Here is a 22,539-nt window from a genome sequence, read left to right as displayed (position 1 = left end):
CGATCAACACACTACCCCCCCCCCACGCGTGATCTCCGGACCCAGTGACGTCAGCGCGCTGCGTCGCAGGAAGAAAACAAACCCGTCGGTGAAGACAAACCAGCAGCCAAACACTGACCCGTTTCTGTGATCAATGGTCGGTTATTTAAACAATAAACCGGTATAATAACCGGTCACATGTCGGTCCGACCGCAGAACAACATGGATTCACCCGGACATTAAACCTGGAGACACCAACGGCTCCACTGTGTTTCTAACCGCCAAAACTAACGGGTCTCCGTTGTTCTCTACTGACGGTGAGTCCCTTCGTTACGTTACAGTACGTTACATTATGTGTCTGGAGCTACTAGGGGTTTAGTGCCTTGCTCAGGGACACATTGGTTGATGGATCTCACTGGGAAGCGAACCCACGTCTCCCACACCAAAGGCATGGTCATATCCGCTGCGCCATCACCTCCGAGCTAGTTAACCACTCACTGATCTAGATTATACATGCTAGTTAACCACTCACTGATCTGGGTTATACATGCTAGTTAACTACTCACTGATCTGGGTTATACATGCTAGTTAACTACTCACTGATCTGGGTTATACATGCTAGTTAACTACTCACTGATCTGGGTTATACATGCTCACAATCAGGGTCCAAAATTAACTTTTTCGCCCACCAGCCGAATGGCTAGTTAATGTTCACATTTCACCAGCCTCTCAGTAGACTACCAGTGGTTTTTTGGCTTGTGAGTGAAGCAGATCTACCAACCACCATATTCTACAGCATTTGGCTGGTGGGTTAGGGTTAGTTAGTTAGGTGGATGGGTTAGGTAGATGGGTTAGTGTTAGGGGTAGTTAGGTGGATGGGTTAGTTAGGTAGATGGGTTAGGGTTAGGGGTAGTTAGGTGGATGGGTTAGTTAGGTAGATGGGTTAGTGTTAGGGGTAGTTAGGTGGATGGGTTAGTTAGGTAGATGGGTTAGGGTTAGTTAGTTAGGTGGATGGGTTAGTTAGGTAGATGGGTTAGTGTTAGGGGTAGTTAGGTGGATGGTGCTAATTCTGAACCCTGCTCACAATGTGCCTACTCATACAAAACAAATATATACCCAGTATAAACAGACAGTATAGACCGGTTGGGTTAGTAGGGCGATGAAGAGTGCAAAGTCTGCTGGAATAAATCAGTATTATGATATAAGTATTATATTACAGTATGAACAGCTCTGAAACAGAGAATGATGAATAAATAATAAGTGGAGCCAGTAAACAGGTGCTGATTTAGAGACAGGGTTGCTGTTATTGCTCAGGAATTGAACCTGCGACTGTGAGTCAGAAGTCAGCTGTTCAGACTTCCCCGACCCAACTCTTAGCTAACAAGTTATTGCGCCTGCTTTAGAAAGTTAAAGGGCTCCACCGGTAGCTTAGCTTAGCACAGAACCTGCAGGTAACCGGCTCCATCTAGCCTAGCTTTTACCAGTTACCTCCAGGATCTGTGCTAAGCTAGGCTAGATGGAGCTGGTTACCTCCAGGATCTGTGCTAAGCTAGGCTAGATGGAGCTGGTTACCTCCAGGATCTGTGCTAAGCTAGGCTAGATGGAGCCAGTTACCTCCAGGATCTGTGCTAAGCTAGGCTAGCGGTGGAGCCGTCAGATTGTTACAACACACACGGAGATGAGAAGGGTATGTGTGGACTTATCTAACTCTGGGAGTTACAGGGAATAAGATAAATTCCCAATAAGTCGGCGTGTTCCTTTAACTAGTCGCAAGTTTGCGGTAAAATGCAGTTGGGTTGTCGTGGTCAAAACACTATATGTAGCAGCTGTGAATCAAATAAACTTATTATAAATAAATAATGTTATGTCATGTTTTACTCTCACACTGAAGAAGGCCCGTGTTGAGGATGAGGACCAGCTGAACCGGAGGTATCAGTCTGAGACAGAGCTCAACAGTCCCACCAGTGGAATTAGTTATGTTATTAATCTGTTGACAATATTTTCAGGCTCCAACCAGTGAAAGACAGGCTCACAGACAGACAGACAGACAGACAGACAGACAGACAGACAGACAGAGACTAGTCACCCATTGAAGTAGGAGAGGAGGACAGCATCCACCAAAGCAATTAGGTCTGTTCCTAAAATGTATTGAGTTAAGTACCCAGCCCTAATGAAGCTCCCTGTTTCCTGTCACCCTGCAGGCTGCGTGACCTCTGACCCCCACCATGAGCTCCCGAGTGTGCAGGACGTGCGGGGGGGCAGACATCGACGTGGACCAGGCTCGGGGCAGCGCCGTGTGCACCGGCTGTGGCTCGGTTCTGGAGGACAACATCATCGTCTCCGAGGTCCAGTTCGTGGAGGGAAGCGGAGGAGTTTCATCTGCTGTGGGGCAGTTCGTCTCCGCCGACGGTGAGACAACATTCACGCACTTAGTTCAAACTCCTAAAATACACCAACACTGCAGATTCCTGACTGGAGTCTGGCACTCTCTGTACACAGAATTGACAGTTTAAAGAAATATTTCGGCTTCTGGGAAGTCACTTCAGTTTAGCTTTTAGAACAAGACACCAAAGTTGCTCCAGCCAAAATCTGTTCTCTCTAGTTCGTAGCAGCCATCTTCTTCTTTTAACAAATACATCCATCAGTAACACGTCACAACTCAGTTCTTGATTGGCCAACGGCACGCTCAAATCAAATTATTTACCCATCTTTCTCCGACATCATTTCTGATACCGTGATGCCCTGAACAGGTAAGTGGGTCTTATATTTACTCGTTACTGTTGAAACCTGAACAGTGGTGTGTTTTTCAGACTGAGCAGCAAAACTCAAACAGCTGAATGTGAACAGACTGAAGCTTTATTGAGTCAGGTTCTGCAGACGGAGTTTCTCTTCTTCATCAGCGGAGCCGTTGACCTGCGGGGACAGAAACACGGTTAAACCCTCAACCTGCATAACAGACACGAGGCATTCACTGCACCATTCATCCTAAAGGCCCTTTTATGGTCGTGTGTAGAATAGATGGCGTGCCCTGCAGACCCCTCAGCGTCTACGCTGTAGCCCGACGTCACCGCCGTAGCCCGACGTCACCTCTCCAAACATGAGACTACACGTCTCTCGGCCGGGGCTTGGTAGCGTTGCATTTCCCCCGCCCGACTCATTTCCTGGTTCTCCATCAACAACATGAAATCAAGGAGAGGGTTAACTTCTCCTGATACAGATTTCACACACACACACACACACACCCCTTACGAAGGCTATGGAGAAAGCTCTGCGTGGAGCCTCCACAGAACCATAAAACGGCCTTCAGCATTACCTGAGTGTTAACTGGGAGTCTGGCTCAGTGCTCATAAAACGCTACTCTGCTAAACCAGTTCCTCCCTGAGACTAGTTAGCAGAGCTGCTTGTGATTGGTTTAAAGAAATGCAAACACAGAGCGTTGTTCCCTCCTATCCAGGAGTGTTTGCTCCTGTTTCCAGACCTTCCTCTGCAGCGCTGTGGACACAGATCCAGCAATGCAAGACTGGACGGGTCCATTAACCTCTGAATAGTTCTACTAGTTAAACTGGACGGGTCCATTAACCTCTGAATAGTTCTACTAGTTAAACTGGACGGGTCCATTAACCTCTGAATAGTTCTACTAGTTAAACTGGACGGGTCCATTAACCTCTGAATAGTTCTAGTTAAACTGGACGGGTCCATTAACCTCTGAATAGTTCTAGTTAAACTGGACGGGTCCATTAACCTCTGAATAGTTCTACTAGTTAAACTGGACGGGTCCATTAACCTCTGAATAGTTCTACTAGTTAAACTGGACGGGTCCATTAACCTCTGAATAGTTCTACTAGTTAAACTGGACGGGTCCATTAACCTCTGAATAGTTCTACTAGTTAAACTGGACGGGTCCAATAACCTCTGAATAGTTCTACTAGTTAAACTGGACGGGTCCATTAACCTCTGAATAGTTCTAGTTAAACTGGACGGGTCCATTAACCTCTGAATAGTTCTACTAGTTAAACTGGACGGGTCCAGTAACCTCTCAATAGTTCTACTAGTTAAACTGGACGGGTCCAATAACCTCTCAATAGTTCTACTTGTTGTTAAACTGGACGGGTCCAGTAACCTCTCAATAGTTCTACTTGTTAATTGCAATGTGAGCAGCAGCCAACGAGGGGTGCATTATTTCGGCAGGATCATTTAAAAAGGCATCCGCGACTACATTGTGCGTCTGCCCTATTTCTGATACCGTGGCGGTAGAAATTTTGCCATGGTGGGCCGCCACTACAAAATCAACATACAGGAAACACTGGTGTTACAGACTGACCTAACCACAGACAGTCACCTCGTTCACGGACTCACAGCAGTCCGTCTCTGCAGAATGAATATAGGGGAAACATGATAGATATTTAAGTTATCGTTGGCCTAGCGGGGTTCTAGTTGGTCTGGAGCCCGTTAGTAGGCTACCTACTCAGGAGCAGTAGAATAATGTTGGTCTGGAGCCCGTTAGTAGGCTAACTACTCAGGAGCAGCAGAATAATGTTGGTCTGGAGCCTGTTAGTAGGCTAACTACTCAGGAGCAGCAGAATAATGTTGGTCTGGAGCCTGTTAGTAGGCTAACTACTCAGGAGCAGCAGAATAATGTTGGTCTGGAGCCCGTTAGTAGGCTAACTACTCAGGAGCAGCAGAATAATGTTCAGATCTGTCAGCGTACCTCTCAGGATGCCTTGGTGATCACTGGCTCCGTACTGAGCGCCACAGTCCGACCCGGCGGTCTGCAGGTCAGAACCAGTGAACCCTGTTCCCCCTGCACTGGGAGAGTTCGGGACGCTGAGGTTCTGCAGGTTCTGTAGTTTGGGTTGGTGCCAGGTTTGGAGTCTTCCTGAGAGGCCGGGAGCGATTCTGAGGTTTGACGCTCCTAATGGACGATAGAAACAGAAACAAAGATTTAGTTAAGACTACAGCTGCAACTACCGATTATCTTCCTGGTGGATTATCTTCTGGATGAATGGATCAGTTGTTTGGTTCTAAAGGCCCTGATACACCAACCCGACCGTCGGCAGAAAAGGCAGTCGAGTCGGACTGATCAGTCGGCTCCCGTCTCTCAAAAAGTGCCTCAGAACACACCGAAGAGACGCTGACTGGAGCGTACGTTCTGCGCGTGCGCGAGACGTAATACGTCTCCTTAACAGCAGGCGGCGCTAATCAGTATTGTCGCCCAAAAAATGAAAACTGGAAATGAGGGAACATCTCTCTAGACCTGGTAAACACAGAGCACGCTGTGGTCATTGTTTTCATCAGAGTGGTGATAGTGGTCAAGAAGGATCATTGTTGTCATTACTCGCTGAACGGAAGAACATGCCACGGCTAGTAAGAAGAAGATACTGGCGTTGTCTGCTCTCCGATTCGCTAGTCAAGGGCTAGCTCACCACCAATCAGATTGGTCATTGAGTCCCACTGCCCACTGGCCGATTCAACAAGTCAAAGCGGCCCAAATGAAGGCCAACGGCTCCTCCGACTGACGACGGCACGGAACGCACCGAACAGACTCGAGTCACCGACCTCGCCAGACGGCCAATAATCAGGTTGGTGTGTCAGGGCCTTAAAGCATATCATCCCAGCCCCAAATAATAATTATCTGATTCTCGTCCCTACCTGTCTGAGGGACTTCCTGTCCTCCCCCGTTTCCTGTCTCAGATACAGACTGGACAAGCGCCAACTCGACTCGTTTCTGCTGGTTTGGGTACAGATAAACTTTCTGTTGGTTCTGGTGGTCAGTAGATGGATCAGGTAGTCTCTGGTGGTCTGGAGATGGACCAGGTAGTCTCTGGTGGTCTGGAGATGGACCAGGTAGTCTCTGGTGGTCTGGAGATGGACCAGGTAGTCTCTGGTGGTCTGGAGATGGACCAGGTAGTCTCTGGTGGTCTGGAGATGGACCAGGTAGTCTCTGGTGGTCTAGCGATGGATCAGGTAGCCTCTGGTGGTCTAGTGATGGATCAGATAGTCTCTGGTGGTCTGGAGATGGTCCAGGTAGTCTCTGGTGGTCTAGTGATGGATCAGGTAGTCTCTGGTGGTCTAGTGATGGATCAGGTAGTCTCTGGTGGTGTAGAGATGGACCATGTAGTCTCTGGTGGTCTGGAGATGGACCAGGTAGTCTCTGGTGGTCTGGAGATGGACCAGGTAGTCTCTGGTGGTCTGGAGATGGACCAGGTAGTCTCTGGTGGTCTAGAGTTGAGAGATCTGTTCTCTCGTCTCGGACGTTTGGGCCTCTGTGTCCAGGAAGCTGTCGGGGCGGCCAGCGGTTTCCGTCCATGCTGACAGCTGTGGGATTAGAGATTTGGGAGTTTGCTTGGTGGAAAACAGGTTCCTGGTTGAGCTGAAGTCCAGAAGAAAAAAACCTGCTCGGAGGTTTGACTCGGATGTTCTGCACTCCGGGCCGGACCGTCTCCCTCCGTTCAACGGTTCCTGGTCTTTCCGGGTTCGGGCCGACCCGGCCGGTTGCAGCAGAGGTCGGTTCAGACGCCGGTGACAAGCTGGACTCTGTGTTTTTGGCTGTGATGTGTTTGGTATCAGCAGGGATGTAGCTGTTGTGTAGTTCTGCGCTGTACGGAGCCGGATGAAGCCGAGAGGTTTGAAAACGATGGTTCTGACTGAGAGGCAGGACTGCCCCGGCTGCCGGCTCCGCCGTTTGGTGGACCTGGTTAGTCGGGATGTTGAAAGCATTTCCAGAAACCTGATGCAAGCAGTCTGTGGCAGGGAGTTTATCTGCTGAATCTGCTGGAGAATTAAACAGATTTTAACGTGCGGTCGTTCAAAACTGGATTTGCATCGTTGTTAACCCTGACGGACTACGTTTACATGCACATAATATTCTGGTCCATGACTAATGACTGAATATTCCCCGTTTACGTGGAGCCGTGTAAAACAGGATGGGTTACCCTAACCCTAAAGGTTCTGACACACCAACCCGATGGCCGACAGTCGGACTGATCCGTCGGCTCCCGTCTCTCAAAAAAGTGCCTCAGAACTAAGGCTGGGCGATATGGAGAAAATCAAATATCACGATATTTTTAACCAGATACCTTGATGTATTGAAACGATATTGTAAGATTAACAATTGGTGCTTTCACAAAATATTTTCCACATTTAGATTTTAGATAAATAACCATCATAATGTGGATATAATGACTAAGTGGTTAAAGGCAAATAATAGAACAGCTACAACAGTCTGGTGAGTTCAGACAATGACATCACTACTGTAATGCAGCCTTTAAAACCAGGAGAAGACTAAACGTACCATGTAACTTATATAAAATCTAAGACGATATCTATCTAGTCTCATATCACAATAGATATATTGAAATATTACCCAGCCATACTCAGAACACACCGAAGTGACAACGACTTACGTTCTGCGCGTGCGTGAGACGTAATACGTCTCCATAACAGCAGGCGGTGCTAATCTGTATTGTCGCCCAAAAAATGAAAACCGGAAATGAGGGAACATCTCTCTAGACCTCGTAAAGACAGAACACGCTGTTGTCAGTCATTGTTCATCAGAGAGTGGTGATAGTAATCAAGAAGGATCCTTGTTGTCATTACTCGCTGAACGGAAGAACATACCACGGCTAGTATTAAGATACTGGCGTTGGCAGCTCTCTGATTCGCTAGTCAAGGGCTAGCTCTCCACCAATCAGATTGGTCATTGAGTCCGACTGCCCACTGGCCGATTCAACATGTCAAATCGGGCCAAATGAAGGCCGACGGCTCCTCCGACTGACGACGGCACGGAACGCACCGACCAGACTCGAGTCACTGACCTCACCAGACCGTCCGATAATCGGGTTGGTGTGTCAGCACCTTTACCTGTTCATTGGAAGCCGAAGGTTGAAAGTACTCACGGTCACCTTTGAGGCTCTTGAAGACTTTGATTGATCCGAGTCCTGGCGTCTCCGATGTGAAGACTTGGTCAACAGACAGTCTGTTTATTCCGCTGAGCGGATAGAAGCACCGCACCGTCAACCTGGCCAAGAATCACACGTCTTTATCAGTAGTCTTTTACATTTGAGTGTTTCTTTGAGTCAAGTTTAGTTTTAGGTATTGACTGCAGTCTCTGCCTCAGACAGAGAATCAGGCACTACCAATTTAGGAAGTGTTCACAAGGGTTTTCCTCACTTGAACTGAGATTCTCTGGAGATTACGTTTGGTCCGTCTGAAATCAGCTGTCTGTCGTGGAGGATCTCGTTCTCATAAACCATGTACGACTCCCCGACCTGTGAAACATCTTCAGTTACAAAACTTCACTACAACTTTAAGAATGTACACATCTGACTTTAAGAATGTACACATCTGACTATCTGCAGCCATCTTGCTTGCTTGGTCCTCTCTTCTCACTCGTTTCCCATCAAGACCCCAAACAACGAGGGACCCGGGTTACCCTCTTCATGGTAATCTGACTGGTAGGGTTATAGAACGTAGTGGTAGGCTAAGATCTCCTGTAGTAATCTGACTGGTAGGGTTATAGAACGTAGTGGTAGACTAAGGCCTCCTGTAGTAATCTGACTGGTAGGGTTATATAACGTAGTAGTAGACTAAGGCCTCCTGTAGTAATCTGACTGGTAGGGTTATAGAACGTAGTGGTAGATTAAGGCCTCCTGTAGTAATCTGACTGGTAGGGTTATAGAACGTAGTGGTAGATTAAGGCCTCCTGTAGTAATCTGACTGGTAGGGTTATAGAACGTAGTGGTAGATTAAGGCCTCCTGTAGTAATCTGACTGGTAGGGTTATAGAACGTAGTAGTAGACTAAGGCCTCTTGTGGTAATCTGACTGGTAGGGTTATAGAACGTAGTAGTAGACTAAGGCCTCCTGTGGTAATCTGACTGGTAGGGTTATAGAACGTAGTGGTAGACTAAGGCCTCCTGCGACACTAAGCGTTATGCTCTGTGTTTTATACCTCAGGCTAGCAGACAGCACAACAAGCACTTTAAACGTACATTTTTATAATTTCTGTACTGTATTCATGCTCTCTTTTCATGGGCATTAAGGCGGGTATGAGCACTGTAATTTCCATTTCTATGGATGAAATAAACTTGACTTCAACATCAGCAAATATTAACGTTTGAGCTGAACCTGTGAATATTTGGTGTTTTAAAACAATTATTTGAAAAACTTTGATGGGTTAATGGTTTCAGCTCTGATTCTGTGGTACGGTGCTCCTGGTAAAGTCGTTAACACAGGCGTGCACCTACATAATAAGCTGTTTTAAATTTAAAATGTTCAATGCCTTATCGCACTGATGTGACCAAGCCCGACCCGAACATCATTTCTAAATATCTGTCTGAACCCGGTCTGGCCCGTCGGGCTCGGTTCGGGTATCCGTCCTCTAGTGGCGATACCCAGCCCTACTGATTTTCCATTATATGGCTTTGAAGTTTGCATTCAATTTCATCCTATGTAGTATTAAAATGTCTTCACTGTAACGTGAGGATCCTGGGCTGCCCTGCCTCTCTTCCAAAGAGCGTTGTTTAAATGTCCTCCTCTGTAGTGAAGTGTAGTTATCTGTAGTTCGCTGTAGTTAAGTGTAGTTCGCTGTAGTTAAGCGTAGTTCGCTGTAGTTAAGTGTAACGTGAGAATCCTGGGCTACCCTGCCTCCTGAGCGTTGTTGGCGAACATGTTTTGAGTGTTTTTGGGTCTCACCAGAGCTCTGGTCCCACAGGAGTCCAAGTTGAACTCAAACAGGACTCTGGATCCATCCGTCTGTTTGGGCTTGCAGTTGGGGTCCAACAGAGTGGTTCTGTCGGGTTGCACCGAGGGCCAGGTGGCGGTGGGCGTGGTCACCACCACCATGGTCCCGTCGGCTGAACACACTGACACAGCAGCAGACAACAGTTAGGGCGGGACACACGGAGAGGGACATGTCAGGCTTCAGCTGGAAATGTTCTTCTGCTGATCTCAAAGGTAAAGGTACTTTATTGTCACATACATGTAGTGAAATTCATTCTCTGCATTAACCCATCCCTCAAGGGAGCAGTGGGCAGCCAATCACACTGCCCAGGGACCAACTCCTCTCTCTGAGCCAGTGCCTTGCTCAAGGGCACTGACTGGAGAACCTAGTACATGTTTTTGATGGTCGAGGAAACCCACGCAAACATGGGGAGAACATACAAACTGCACACAAAAAGGCCCGGAACGACCTGGATTCAAACCCAGAACCTTCTTGCTGTGAGGCCACAGTGCCAACCATTGGGCCAGACTAGAAAACATCAGACCGGAGGTGCATGCACATTAATATTCTGAATATGACAATATTCTGAGAGCATATTCTGTTTGGATATTCAGAATAAGGCCTTTTTCATGTGTGATATGTCGGTATTATTTATGTATTTAATTTGGTTTTAGAAGCACTCTTTGGACATGGCTCATTCAGAATCTGCATCTCTATCAGACGTTTTTAATGCAGTTTGTGACAGTTTACGGCTTACGGTTAGCTCTGCGTTGCTATGGTTACTGTACACCAACCAAGCAGCCGACAGTTTGCAGGGCAGCGGTAGAGATGCACAGCCAAAAGAAAACAAGCAGAAACACAGCTACTTTTAAACATTATCAAAGACTTGGATATTTCTTTTGAAGATAATTTCTTGGGCTTTTTGTGGCCTCTATTTGAGAGGACAGCTTGAAGACAGGAAAGGGGGTAGAGATAGGGATGAAATGCTGCAAATGGCCACGGCAAGGACTGAGCCTTGGTATATGGGGCGCACGCTCCACCAAGTGAGCTACTAGGTGAGCTACCAGGGCGGCCACGAATATTCAAAATTCTTGATAATATAAGTGAACGGGAAGAGGGATCTCTTTTCCTGGCTAAAGGCAGGTAAAGCTGGATCTGAAGTGATCGTGGTTACCTATCATGTCCTCGGTCTTGAAGAGGCAGCGTTTGGAGGTGGATGTCTGGACCTCCAACGTTTTGGAGTCTCTCAGAAGAAGCCGAAATGTTCCGTAAAAGTTTGACAATGTGACACCCTGTAAATGAAAGAGGACCGGAATCAGATGGGTTCATGTTCAGGTATATAAACTTTCTAATGGACGGAAATGACTGAAACTACTTAAAGATTCAGCCGGGATCAAATAGTCTCCGGATAACATTTTCAGATGCATGCCATCGACTAAATTAAGACAAAGATGGACTCCCTGGTTCCTGGCACGCAATAGTGCCTTCTAAAACCTCTTCCTGAGTTAATTAACCTAACTCCGTGACTAATTTAGCAGGAAACTGGGAGAAAATGTTGAGATTTGGATAATTTGAACACGTTCCTCCGATGCATCGTGGACTCTTACATCGTAGGTGTATCCGACGGAGAATGCTGGGACTTCCAGCGTGGTCCTGAAGGCATCGCCGTGAAGGCGGTACCCTCTTTGGGCGGCCATTTCTGATGTCAGAGCCTCGTGGCCGACGCCCACCTCCCAGATACGCTCTGCTTGCGGCGGTATGACCACGCTGAAGGTGATTCCTCCGCCTGAACACTGAGCCGTAATCTCTGGAGGAACTGCAGAGGAGAAACAAATGGGTTTCCAACTTCTCTTTCTGCAACATGACATCATGACTTCCCGTAAACATACACACCCACTTTCTTAAGCCAAGTGGCGTGTTATCTGTACGCATTTTGAGTGCCCTATACAGCGGACGGGTTGGGTTTAGGAAAAGAAGAAAGCTACGGTTGGGTTTAGGAAATGAGACACGCGGGATCCCCGGTCTCCTGGGTGAAAGTCCTGTGTTTGACCCATCCACCCCCCCAACCAACCTCCCTACGCACATTTTTGCCCTTTCATACTCGCTACGGCGTAAATTCACACGCAATTGCAAAGTAATGCAAGTCAATGGAGGCCAAACAGCGTTGATAAACACGCTAAAACGCGAGTATGCGTCTTGATAACACGCCAATAATGGCATACGAATTGGCTTGTCATACATACACCACTTAGTGAGATCAGTCTGCTTTCTGAAGAAGCATCAGTGTGGTTTCTGTAGACCTGTTAAAGACCAGAACGGAGCAAAGAGCAGAACATATGTACTTACACGTGTTTAATGCTCGTGCTTTGATGGAGACGAGGTGGTAGTACGAGTCTTTCTGAGGCATGATAGTAAGTGTGAAGTTTACATCGATGGAGTACTGCACCACACCCTGACCCAGGTACTGTTGGAAAATATGAAAAGTATCCACTATAATAAAATGAGTAGTGTTATACATTTGGAACAAACATTGGGAAACGAAGGGGTACGCGAGTTCATATCTGACAGGACTGAAAAACGTTGGGAACCACTAAACTAGACCAACCAGCCCAAACCCAAACAAAGATGGGCCAAACGCCGCCACAGCCGAGCTGAACTCCAGGCCAGAAACAGGCTAAATCCTGGTTAATGCTAAGCTAAACTGTTTGTGTGGAAGCCCTCACCATCCAGCGGACGACAGCGTCCTCGAAGGGCAGCCGGAGTTCGTAGGCTCGGCTACCGTTGTTGTGAAAGACAGGACTGATGATGTCGCTCTGTGACATCATCAGCTGGTTACCGTTGATACTGACGTCCTCCAACGTAACGTCAGCAGGGATGTTTCCCAGGTAGACGCTGAACACCCGGTCATCACTTACAGTCTCTACGGGAAGAAACCCAAGCCAGGAGGGAAGAGACATAGACAGAAATAGGACAGAGGACATCTTGATTCCATTTTCTTTATTTTCTGAGCCCACTAGATGGCGCTCTTGAAACGTTTCAAGAGAAAGGCCTAAGGCATTGCAATTCAGTTTATTCTCAACCCTTTGTTGAACAGAGAGCCATCTAGTGGGCTCAGAAAATAAAGAGTGCTTCACGAAGCTTCATTTGGCCATCAATAGTAAACTGGGAGACTTACTGTCGAGGGGAAAGGTAAACTGGGAGACTTACTGTCGAGGTGGAAGGTAAACTGGGAGACTTACTGTCGAGGGGAAAGGTAAACTGGGAGACTTACTGTCGAGGTGGAAGGTAAACTGGGAGACTTACTGTCGAGGGGAAAGGTAAACTGGGAGACTTACTGTCGAGGTGGAAGGTAAACTGGGAGACTTACTGTCGAGGTGGAAGGTAAACTGGGAGACTTACTGTCGAGGTGGAAGGTAAACTGGGAGACTTACTGTCGAGGTGGAAGGTAAACTGGGAGACTTACTGTCGAGGTGGAAGGTAAACTGGGAGACTTGCGGTCGAGGGGAAAGGTAAACTGGGAGACTTGCGGTCGAGGTGGAAGGTAAACTGGGAGGCTTGCGGTCGAGGGGAAAGGTAAACTGGGAGACTTACTGTCGAGGGAAAGGTAAACTGGGAGACTTACGGTCGAGGTGGAAGGTAAACTGGGAGACTTGCGGTCGAGGGGAAAGGTAAACTGGGAGACTTACTGTCGAGGCGGAAGGTAAACTGGGAGACTTACTGTCGAGGCGGAAGGTAAACTGGGAGACTTACGGTCGAGGTGGAAGGGTTGGCGGCAGAGCAGCGGCGTGTCGAGAACTCGGAGCATTCGGTGTCTCGTGTCGATGCTTCCGTCTTCATACAGCAAAGAGAAGACGTGTTCGTAAAGCAGGAAGATCACAAACGTCTCCTTGTACATATTGTTCACCACAGAGCTCTGCAGAGAGAAAGAAACTGACATTTATTTTCATTGTCAAATAATCTGCAGATTGTTAGTCGTTTGGTCTTTAAAATGTCAGAAAAGGGTGAAAAAGCACCAACACTATTTATTTTGTGGAAAAACAGATTCATAAAGAACAATTAAAAGAACTAGGGCTGGGTATCACCAATGATTTCCTGATTGAGTTATATTTCTCATTGGGTATCAATCAGGTTATGGAAACTTCAGATCCAATCCCAGTTTATCTTGGATTATAAAAAAAGATTCTCAGTGGCCGTTAGCTCAGTTGGTAGAGCGGGCGCACATGTTCCTCAACGCAGAAGGTCCTGGGTTCGAATCCGACCTGTGACGGTTTTCCTGCATGTCTTCCCCCCCCCCTTCTCTCCCCTTTTATATCTCAATTTAATCTCAAGTCAATGTTAACATTAAGAACTGAGCCCCAACGAATTTGTTGAAAGGACTTTTTACTTCTCCATCCATGGTGAAAAGACAGGTATTAGAATATCCATTCATGGATTTTATTCATCAATATCAGGTCACTCAAACTCAGATCCAGATGACTGGACTAGTAAATTGTTTCTGGATGAGTTGTTTGGCTATAAAATGTCAGAAAATGGTGCAACATGTGGATCAGTGTTTCCCAAAGCCCATGATGACGTCCGAAAATGACTTGTTTGGTCCAAAACACAAAGATTTTCAGTTTAATATCATATAAAATAGAAAGAGCAGGAAACCTCCATATTTTAAAGGCTGACTACAGCATTATCTGACACGTTTGCATGAAAAAAAAAAGATTAATCTGTTATCAAGATCGTTAGCGATTGTTTTTCTATAGATCGTCTAATAAATTAGTCGACTAATCGTTGCAGTTCTACTGCTGAAGTCATCTGCTTGTGTAACAGGACATCAGTCCTTGTTGGCACGTATTTGCTGCTCAGAACGAAACTATTTGTGTTTTGGAAACCTTGTCCCCGTGGACGGACCGACTGTACCTTCCTGTAGCCGCCCTCCGCCCCGAAAGGAACTCCGATCTGGACCAATGGGCCTCGCTGGACCAGACTGTATCCTCTGGTTCTGGCGGTGTGTTCGTCCAGAAGGACCCCCTCCAGCCCCAGACCGAGACTTTGGCTTTCAAACACTGCTCCCTCGTCGACCAGCGGGGGCACGACCAGCGGGACGTCCCACAGCAGCCGGGCGCCGTCGAAAGAACCGGAATCTGAGAATCAACAGAATCTGTCAGCGCCGTTTAGCCGTCAGTAGGGCTGCTCGATTATAGAAAAACTAACTAATTATAACCACAAGTAAAACAGTAAACAGTAAAAACGCCCTTCAACTGTGACATTTCCCTTTATACTTTTCCTGTTACACTTTTTGAATTCCCCTTAAATAAATATATTTCTGTGATCATTTGGAGACAAAACCAAAATCGCTATTAAAATATGATTGATTGCACAGCTCTACTCGACAGACAACACCAGCTTCCTGTTCCTGTCCCGTAGAACTCACCCTTCCTGTCCAGAAGAACCTCCCCTTCCTGTCCAGTAGAACTCACCCTTCCTGTCCAGTAGAACCTCCCCCTTCCTGTCCAGTAGAACCCACCCTTCCTGTCCAGTAGAACCCACCCTTCCTGTCCAGTAGAACCCACCCTTCCTGTCCAGTAGAACCCACCCTTCCTGTCCAGTAGAACTTCCCCTTCCTGTCCAGTAGAACTTCCCCTTCCTGTCCAGTAGAACCCACCCTTCCTGTCCAGTAGAACCCACCCTTCCTGTCCAGTAGAACCTCCCCTTCCTGTCCAGTAGAACCCCCCCTTCCTGTCCAGTAGAACCTCCCCTTCCTGTCCAGTAGAACCTCCCCTTCCTGTCCAGTAGAACCCACCCTTCCTGTCCAGTAGAACCTCCCCTTCCTGTGCAGAATAACTTACTGACTGTGCAGGCCATGGACATGTCGATCATCATCACCGTCATCTTCTTTTTAAAGAACAGAGAAACCCGGACAACCTCCACGGGGACGCCGTCCACCTGACCATAAAACAGAAGATTTCATTCATAAAGTAACGGCTCCAGTGTTTTACCACCTTAAACACAAGTCACAGACTCTCAGTAACGTTCAGTCTCCTGAATATTAGTCCATAGAGTCTAAGTTTTCCCCCTAGTCACAAACCCCTTCATCAATTCCCAATCAATCAGTCAATCAATCATCAATTCCCAATCAATCAGTCAATCAATCATCAATTCCCAATCAATCATCAATTCCCAATCAATCAATCATCAATTCCAATTATATACCATATGACAAACCTTTGTGTTTTTTAAACTAATCGTTTTGATTTTGGATTCTCAATTGAATATTATACAAACGAATGATACACAGATTTCTGTCCTACGTGGCGACCCACCGTAGTCAGCTGGGCGTGCGGCTGTTTGTACTGCGAGCGGAGCGCCACCCTCTGGGCGCCCGTCGTCAGGCTGTAGCCCCCCCGCTGGGCTTCACTGATGGACATGGAAGAAACCTGTCCATCACTCTGGAGGAACATCAGCTGCCACACAGAACTCGCCATCCTCTGCGCCTGAACGCCACAAAAACAGACAAAACTGTGAAGTGAAGTGGTTTGAAAAGAGACAGACGGGAGCATGGACATTAAAGTCCATTTCAGACCAAAGACTCTGGACGAGACGGGTTAAGGCGCTGACGCACCGGGCCGATAATCGGCCGTCTGACCGTCTGGGAGGTCGGTGACTCAAGTCTGGTCGGTGTGCTCCGTGCCGTCGTCCGTCCGAGGAGCCGTCAGCCTTCATTTTGGCTGATTTGACATGTATAATCGGGGGGGGGGGGCACTGCCGGCAGTCTGACTCAATGAGCCATCCGATTGGTGGAGAGCTAACCAGGAAACGGCGAGCGGGATGAGCGTGACTAGAGTCTCTCAAAATCTGAGTAAAATCTTTTAAACTGACCTTTGTTGATCTGAAATGAAGACAGATTCAGCAACTGCACGGCCTATTTCTCTCTTCAAATGTTTTCAGAAACACGTTTCGGTGAACTATTTTAGTCCAATATGAGATCGTATTCTCAACGAGCCGCCATGACAGTCTGGCTGTGAGTTTCTGGAGAAACCAGACCCACGTGACGCGTTCGTCCAATCAGCTGCCGGTTTTCATTTTTGGGCGACAATCCAGATTATCACCGCCTGCTGTTATGGAGACGTATTACGTCTGGTCTCTTCGGTGTGTTCTGAGTAGAGGGTGACAATTTCTCGGGACTCCCGCGGGTCACGTGATTCCCATGGGAGTCCCGCGGTATGGGAGTCAATCTGTCGGTAACGTGTTCGGGACGGATCAAGAATAGAAATCAACGGAAGCGGGACGGAGCCGGAGATTAAATTAAGAAATAACGCTGCAATGTGGTGAGTGCGCCCAAAGATTGCGAGGCATTTCGTTTTAGAAAAGAGAACCACTTACAACTCACAATACGTTTGTTGATTGGGAACACCGTGACCCGCGGGAGTCTCGATAGATGGTCACTACCTCTAACCCCCCCAGCAGAGAGAGACACACGGCTCTGCAGCGCTGCATTCACACAACAGCAGCACAGCAGCCGCTCTCGCTCCCTCGGCCATCGCTGCAGCTGTAGACACACACACACGACGGGATTCTTTCTCTCGGGATTTTGCAGGACAGGATTTTTTTGGGGGGGCAGTCCCGTGATCGGGATGTGACGGGAGTATTTTTGTGGGATGGGATGGGAGTGACAATTGATTCCTGTGTCACCCTCTAGTTCTGAGGACGTTTTGGACCAACTCGGGGACACTGATCAGTCCAGCTGGCTTGTATTTATATAGCGCCTTTCGTGAAAGCCAAGGACACTTTACAGAATCACAGTGGCTAAGCTAAGGGAGGTTGTAGGCTGTGGTAAACAGGTGGTGTTTCAGGAGGGATGTAGCATTTTAAATATCTGCAGGGAGGGTGCTCCAGATGGATGAAGGCTCAGGACCAGTTGTACGTACATTTGTGAACGTAGCGTTATCAGCGCCGTGGTCAAGCCGCAGAAAGCGCACGCTGTGATACTTCAGCTTACGTCGTATTTACCAAACCTGCAGTTCATTGGGTAATCAGCGCCTTTCTCCGCCCACTATACCGTAGATTGCGTGCATCTTTCTATCATGGATCAGCCACCAAGTCAGTCAAAACAGCGAAAACAAAGATTTAGCGATAACGAGGTTGATCTGCTTGTTCATGAGGTAACAGCTGGGTGCGTGTTATTTCAGCATTAGTGGTGAGGAACTGTATGTGTTGACTAGTGCGCTGTAGCCAAGCGGTAAGTACTGTTGCTATGATACGGCTGAGTGCAGACTGCCATATTCCCACTGCTGATGCTAGGACTGATTGAAAGGATCCTGATGCCAGTATGAGTAACGTAGCGAGGAGTTTAACAGCTGCTGGGATGTGAACGCTGAGTCAGAGATATGATGTCATCTCTGATTTCTTCCAGTAACTGTGATATTGCATGGCTGCTTAATCTGTAACGCTCAACGATTTCCTGTTCACTCCACTGAAGAAGTGTGATCCTTGTTCAGCTCGTCTCCTTGGCCTATGTCTTCATCTTGCTCGGATTACTGCGGCCATTTCACCAGGAGGCATATGCCAGGAAACCCACTTCCTGGTTTACACCTGCTTTAAGAGGCGAAAAAATAAAGGCGCGCTTCCACGGGCGGTTTTTGTACATAATACAGAATACATAATTAAGCGAACTTTACACTTCCCCTCCCATCTCTTCATGGGAAACAACCCCTGTCCCCCTCACCCTCCCGTGAATGCATATGCATGACACGGTAAAAAAAACGGCATTTGCCATTTTTGGTCCCCGCGACAGGCAGTCTGCGCTTTTATTTTACATTTTCCACTTTATATTTATTCTTTATTTTTATTAAAAAGAAAAGTTAGTTTTTAACGTAAATGCTTGGAAGAGCTTAATAAGCTGTCAAATCATATTTTAGTAGTTTTTTTGACTGGAAATAAAATGTAACTGTTAAATGGGCGTAATCGCAGGCCCCTGAATCTGAATGGTATCATGCCAGTGACCGTACTTCCCTGGCTGAGGGCGTCCTGCTACAGATCAGTGTTGTTAGTTTGGGTTTGTGTGTTTACCTGAGAGAAAGCAGCGTGCCACATCTCTCCGCTGTCCCCCCGCTGACCTCCACACGAAGACTCTCTGTCCACGTTCACCTGTCCACATCAGGAAACGTGGACAACTTTTAGCACTTTACACCGACATTCATTTTGCGTTCTGGGGCAGCGAAAAATATAGCACTCAATATTAGGGCTGGGTAGCGATTTCAAAACTTATTAAGCACCGACCGAAATGCCTCTAAAGTATCGAAAAATGCCTCATCATTCAATACCCAATTTCAATACCTAAGCAGTAAATCTCATAAATGTCAGTGAGCCAATCAGCATGCAGCATGCTTCTACCAAGATCCAATAATGTCTGTGATTGGCTGTGTAACGTTACACGTCGTAGAGACACAGAGACGGGGCTCACGTAGTAGGAGCTGACAAATTAAAAGATTTGTGCCGTAATGTGTAATGTTGTAATTTATTTTTGTTTTATAAAATTGGTATCGATCGTTTAGGGACCGGTATCAAAGTCACGGTACTGGTATCGACATTTATTTAACGATACCCAGCCCTACTCAATATTTCTAGAATCATAATAAATGTAAATCGCAAAACTAATCCAATCTGCACCCATGTAGCGGCTCAACTCCTCCCAGCTGGAGTCTTGAGACAGTTCACTCAGCTTTCAGGCAGTTTAGACACCAATCTATTTTGAGAACCTCGTAGCAGATGTTCTGACCTCCATGTAGTCCTCCTCGCAGATGATCTCTCTGTGAGTCCAGGTCAGACCAGAACAGACGGCAGAAACCGGCCAGCTGATCCACTTTCCCCCAGCGTCGCTCACGATCACGTTAAAGCTGAAGGTGAACACCTCGTCGTTCTGAAACAACCAAAGTAGAGCTCGGCGGTATGGAGATACCTGGGTTTGTCAGGTGAGCGTGTAACGTGGAGATACCTGGGTTTGTCAGGTGAGCGTGTAGGGGTGGAGATACCTGGGTTTGTCAGGTGAGCGTGTAGGGTGGAGATACCTGGGTTTGTCAGGTGAGCGTGTAACGTGGAGATACCTGGGTTTGTCAGGTGAGCGTGTAGGGGTGGAGATACCTGGGTTTGTCAGGTGAGCGTGTAGGGGTGGAGATACCTGGGTTTGTCAGGTGAGCGTGTAGGGTGGAGATACCTGGGTTTGTCAGGTGAGCGTGTAACGTGGAGATACCTGGGTTTGTCAGGTGAGCGTGTAGGGGTGGAGATACCTGGGTTTGTCAGGTGAGCGTGTAGGGGTGGAGATACCTGGGTTTGTCAGGTGAGCGTGTAGGGGTGGAGATACCTGGGTTTGTCAGGTGAGCGTGTAGGGGTGGAGATACCTGGGTTTGTCAGGTGAGCGTGTAGGGGTGGAGATACCTGGGTTTGTCAGGTGAGCGTGTAACGTGGAGATACCTGGGTTTGGGTGAAGCAGGAGTAGTATGAAGCTCTGACGGTGGTGAAGCTGTCCATTCTGAAGGTGCTGATGGTGTAACCACAGCGAGACGCCAGTGGCTCGCTGAGAGAGTGGACGCCATTTACATCTACAGGTGGACAGACAGAAGTTACAGGACAGGTGGACACATACTGTAGGTGTAGGTTTCAGGTGGGATGCAGGGGCTATTTCCCCCCCCCCCAAATATTTAGAAGACTAAGACTCCATCTCCACCGCTACGTTTTGGTTTTTAACCATTTGAGTTTTGAGCCAAAGGTGGACAGCTAGACAGGTAGACAAGTGGACAGGTAGACAAGTGGACAGGTAGACAAGTGGACAGGTAAAAAGGTAGACAGATAGTCAGCACTGAGACTAACTAGGTTAAAGCAGAACTGACCTTTGGCCTCAAAGCGAGGCGTCTGCAGCGAGCGAACGTGGATCCAGAGGTACCGATCCCGACACTCGGACTCAACGACAGATTCCTCTAAACCTGACGACACAAACTCTACATTCAGAGGGTCACAGGTCACCCACAAACATTCAGAGGGTCAAAGGTCACCCACAAACATTCAGAGGGTCAAAGGTCACCCACAATATTCTGATTTCTAATAAACCTCCAGTTAAGACCCAAAAAGAGTGGAAATCCACCCGGCAAAAGCGTAAAAAAACGTAAATTCACAAGCTGTGAAACCACTTGTTAAAGCGTTTTAAAAAACATCAAAAAGCTTCGAAAAATGTCAAACAGCATCAGAAAAATATGTAAATCCACCAGTCGAGATATATATAATATGTACATAATGAGTACATCCACTCGTCTCGAGTGTCAAAAAAAAACAGCAAAAAAGCTTCAAAAAAACATCCCAAAAGCATTAGAAGATGAAGCCATGAAAGCAGCAGTAGAGAGTGTGACTCAGAGGTCTGACGTGTCAGCAGTAGAGAGTGTGACGTATCGGCAGTAGAGAGTGTGACGCGTCGGCAGTAGAGAGAGAGTGACGTGTCGGCAGGAGAGAGAGTGACGTGTCGGCAGGAGAGAGTGAGAGACGTGTCGGCAGGAGAGAGTGAGAGACGTGTCGGCAGGAGAGAGTGAGAGACGTGTCGGCAGGAGAGAGTGAGAGTGAGAGACGTGTCGGCAGGAGAGAGTGAGAGACGTGTCGGCAGGAGAGAGTGAGAGACGTGTCGGCAGGAGAGAGTGAGAGACGTGTCGGCAGGAGAGAGTGAGAGACGTGTCGGCAGGAGAGAGTGAGAGACGTGTCGGCAGGAGAGAGTGAGAGACGTGTCGGCAGTAGAGAGTGTGTGACGTGTCGGCAGTAGAGAGAGTGACGTGTGGGCAGTAGAGAGAGAGTGACGTGTGGGCAGTAGAGAGAGTGAGACGTGTCGGCAGTAGAGAGAGTGAGACGTGTCGGCAGTAGAGAGAGTGAGACGTGTCGGCAGTAGAGAGAGTGAGACGTGTCGGCAGTAGAGAGAGTGAGACGTGTCGGCAGTAGAGAGAGTGAGACGTGTCGGCAGTAGAGAGAGTGACGTGTCGGCAGTAGAGAGAGTGAGACGTGTCGGCAGTAGAGAGAGTGACGTGTCGGCAGTAGAGAGAGTGACGTGTCGGCAGGAGAGAGAGTGACGTGTCGGCAGGAGAGAGAGTGACGTGTCGGCAGTAGAGAGTGTGAGACGTGTCGGCAGTAGAGAGAGTGACGTGTCGGCAGTAGAGAGAGTGACGTGTCGGCAGGAGAGAGAGTGACGTGTCGGCAGTAGAGAGAGTGACGTGTCGGCAGTAGAGAGTGTGACGTGTCGGCAGGAGAGAGAGTGACGTGTCGGCAGGAGAGAGAGTGACGTGTCGGCAGTAGAGAGAGTGACGTGTCGGCAGGAGAGAGAGTGACGTGTCGGCAGGAGAGAGAGTGACGTGTCGGCAGTAGAGAGAGTGACGTGTCGGCAGTAGAGAGTGAGACTCAGCGGTCTGACGTGTAAAACCAGTTTACCTTCAGCTGAAGATTTCTCTGTGAACTGGCAGCAGATAAACACGAGTCTGGAGAGAGAAGTAGTCAGATTACTGTAGAGCTGCAACGATAAACGGATTAGTCATCATACATTAATCTCCAACTATACCATCATATATTCAACTATTACATTAATCTCCAACTATACCATCATATATTCAACTATTACATTAATCTCCAACTATACCATCATATATTCAACTATTACATTAATCTCCAACTATACCATCATATATTCAACTATTACATTAATCTCCAACTATACCATCATATATTCAACTATTACATTAATCTCCAACTATACCATCATATATTCATCACTTTGTCATTTTTTATGTAAAAACTGAAAATTCTCAGAAAAAAAAACACTGAAAAAAAC

General features: G+C 47.5%; 2 protein-coding genes across 3 annotated transcripts in view; one reads left to right on the top strand and one right to left on the bottom strand.

Annotated features, from left to right (window-relative positions):
- Positions 1 to 43: 43 nt before the first annotated feature.
- Positions 44 to 22,539, top strand: part of brf1b (BRF1 RNA polymerase III transcription initiation factor subunit b) — a 40,514-nt gene continuing 18,018 nt past the window's right edge. The window contains exons 1-2 of the mRNA XM_031315047.2: positions 44 to 296; positions 2,181 to 2,388. Of these exons, the coding sequence (XP_031170907.1) occupies positions 2,205 to 2,388 (184 nt within the window). The 5' untranslated portion in view covers positions 44 to 296; positions 2,181 to 2,204. The remainder of the gene's footprint in view (positions 297 to 2,180; positions 2,389 to 22,539) is intronic.
- Positions 2,814 to 22,539, bottom strand: part of LOC116061107 — a 21,331-nt gene continuing 1,605 nt past the window's right edge. Inside the window, exons 2-21 of one of the 2 annotated variants that reach the window (XM_031315016.2) lie at positions 22,143 to 22,189; positions 20,573 to 20,680; positions 20,157 to 20,284; positions 19,465 to 19,605; positions 18,756 to 18,833; positions 16,010 to 16,180; positions 15,536 to 15,632; positions 14,607 to 14,830; positions 13,449 to 13,611; positions 12,422 to 12,618; positions 12,045 to 12,162; positions 11,306 to 11,514; positions 10,873 to 10,990; positions 9,671 to 9,840; positions 8,149 to 8,246; positions 7,875 to 7,996; positions 6,443 to 6,750; positions 5,629 to 6,409; positions 4,688 to 4,891; positions 2,814 to 2,892 (exon numbers count right to left, since the gene is read on the bottom strand). In XM_031315016.2, coding sequence (XP_031170876.1) covers positions 2,876 to 2,892; positions 4,688 to 4,891; positions 5,629 to 6,409; positions 6,443 to 6,750; positions 7,875 to 7,996; positions 8,149 to 8,246; positions 9,671 to 9,840; positions 10,873 to 10,990; positions 11,306 to 11,514; positions 12,045 to 12,162; positions 12,422 to 12,618; positions 13,449 to 13,611; positions 14,607 to 14,830; positions 15,536 to 15,632; positions 16,010 to 16,180; positions 18,756 to 18,833; positions 19,465 to 19,605; positions 20,157 to 20,284; positions 20,573 to 20,680; positions 22,143 to 22,189 — 3,499 coding nt within the window. In that variant the 3' untranslated portion in view covers positions 2,814 to 2,875. The remainder of the gene's footprint in view (positions 2,893 to 4,687; positions 4,892 to 5,628; positions 6,410 to 6,442; positions 6,751 to 7,874; positions 7,997 to 8,148; positions 8,247 to 9,670; positions 9,841 to 10,872; positions 10,991 to 11,305; positions 11,515 to 12,044; positions 12,163 to 12,421; positions 12,619 to 13,448; positions 13,612 to 14,606; positions 14,831 to 15,535; positions 15,633 to 16,009; positions 16,181 to 18,755; positions 18,834 to 19,464; positions 19,606 to 20,156; positions 20,285 to 20,572; positions 20,681 to 22,142; positions 22,190 to 22,539) is intronic. The other variant, XM_031315025.2, reaches the window with a different exon arrangement.

This window comes from Sander lucioperca, chromosome 19 (genome assembly GCF_008315115.2).
Source record: "Sander lucioperca isolate FBNREF2018 chromosome 19, SLUC_FBN_1.2, whole genome shotgun sequence".
Classification (NCBI taxonomy): Eukaryota; Metazoa; Chordata; class Actinopteri; order Perciformes; family Percidae; genus Sander; species Sander lucioperca.
This window is presented reverse-complemented; position numbering and strand designations above follow the sequence as displayed.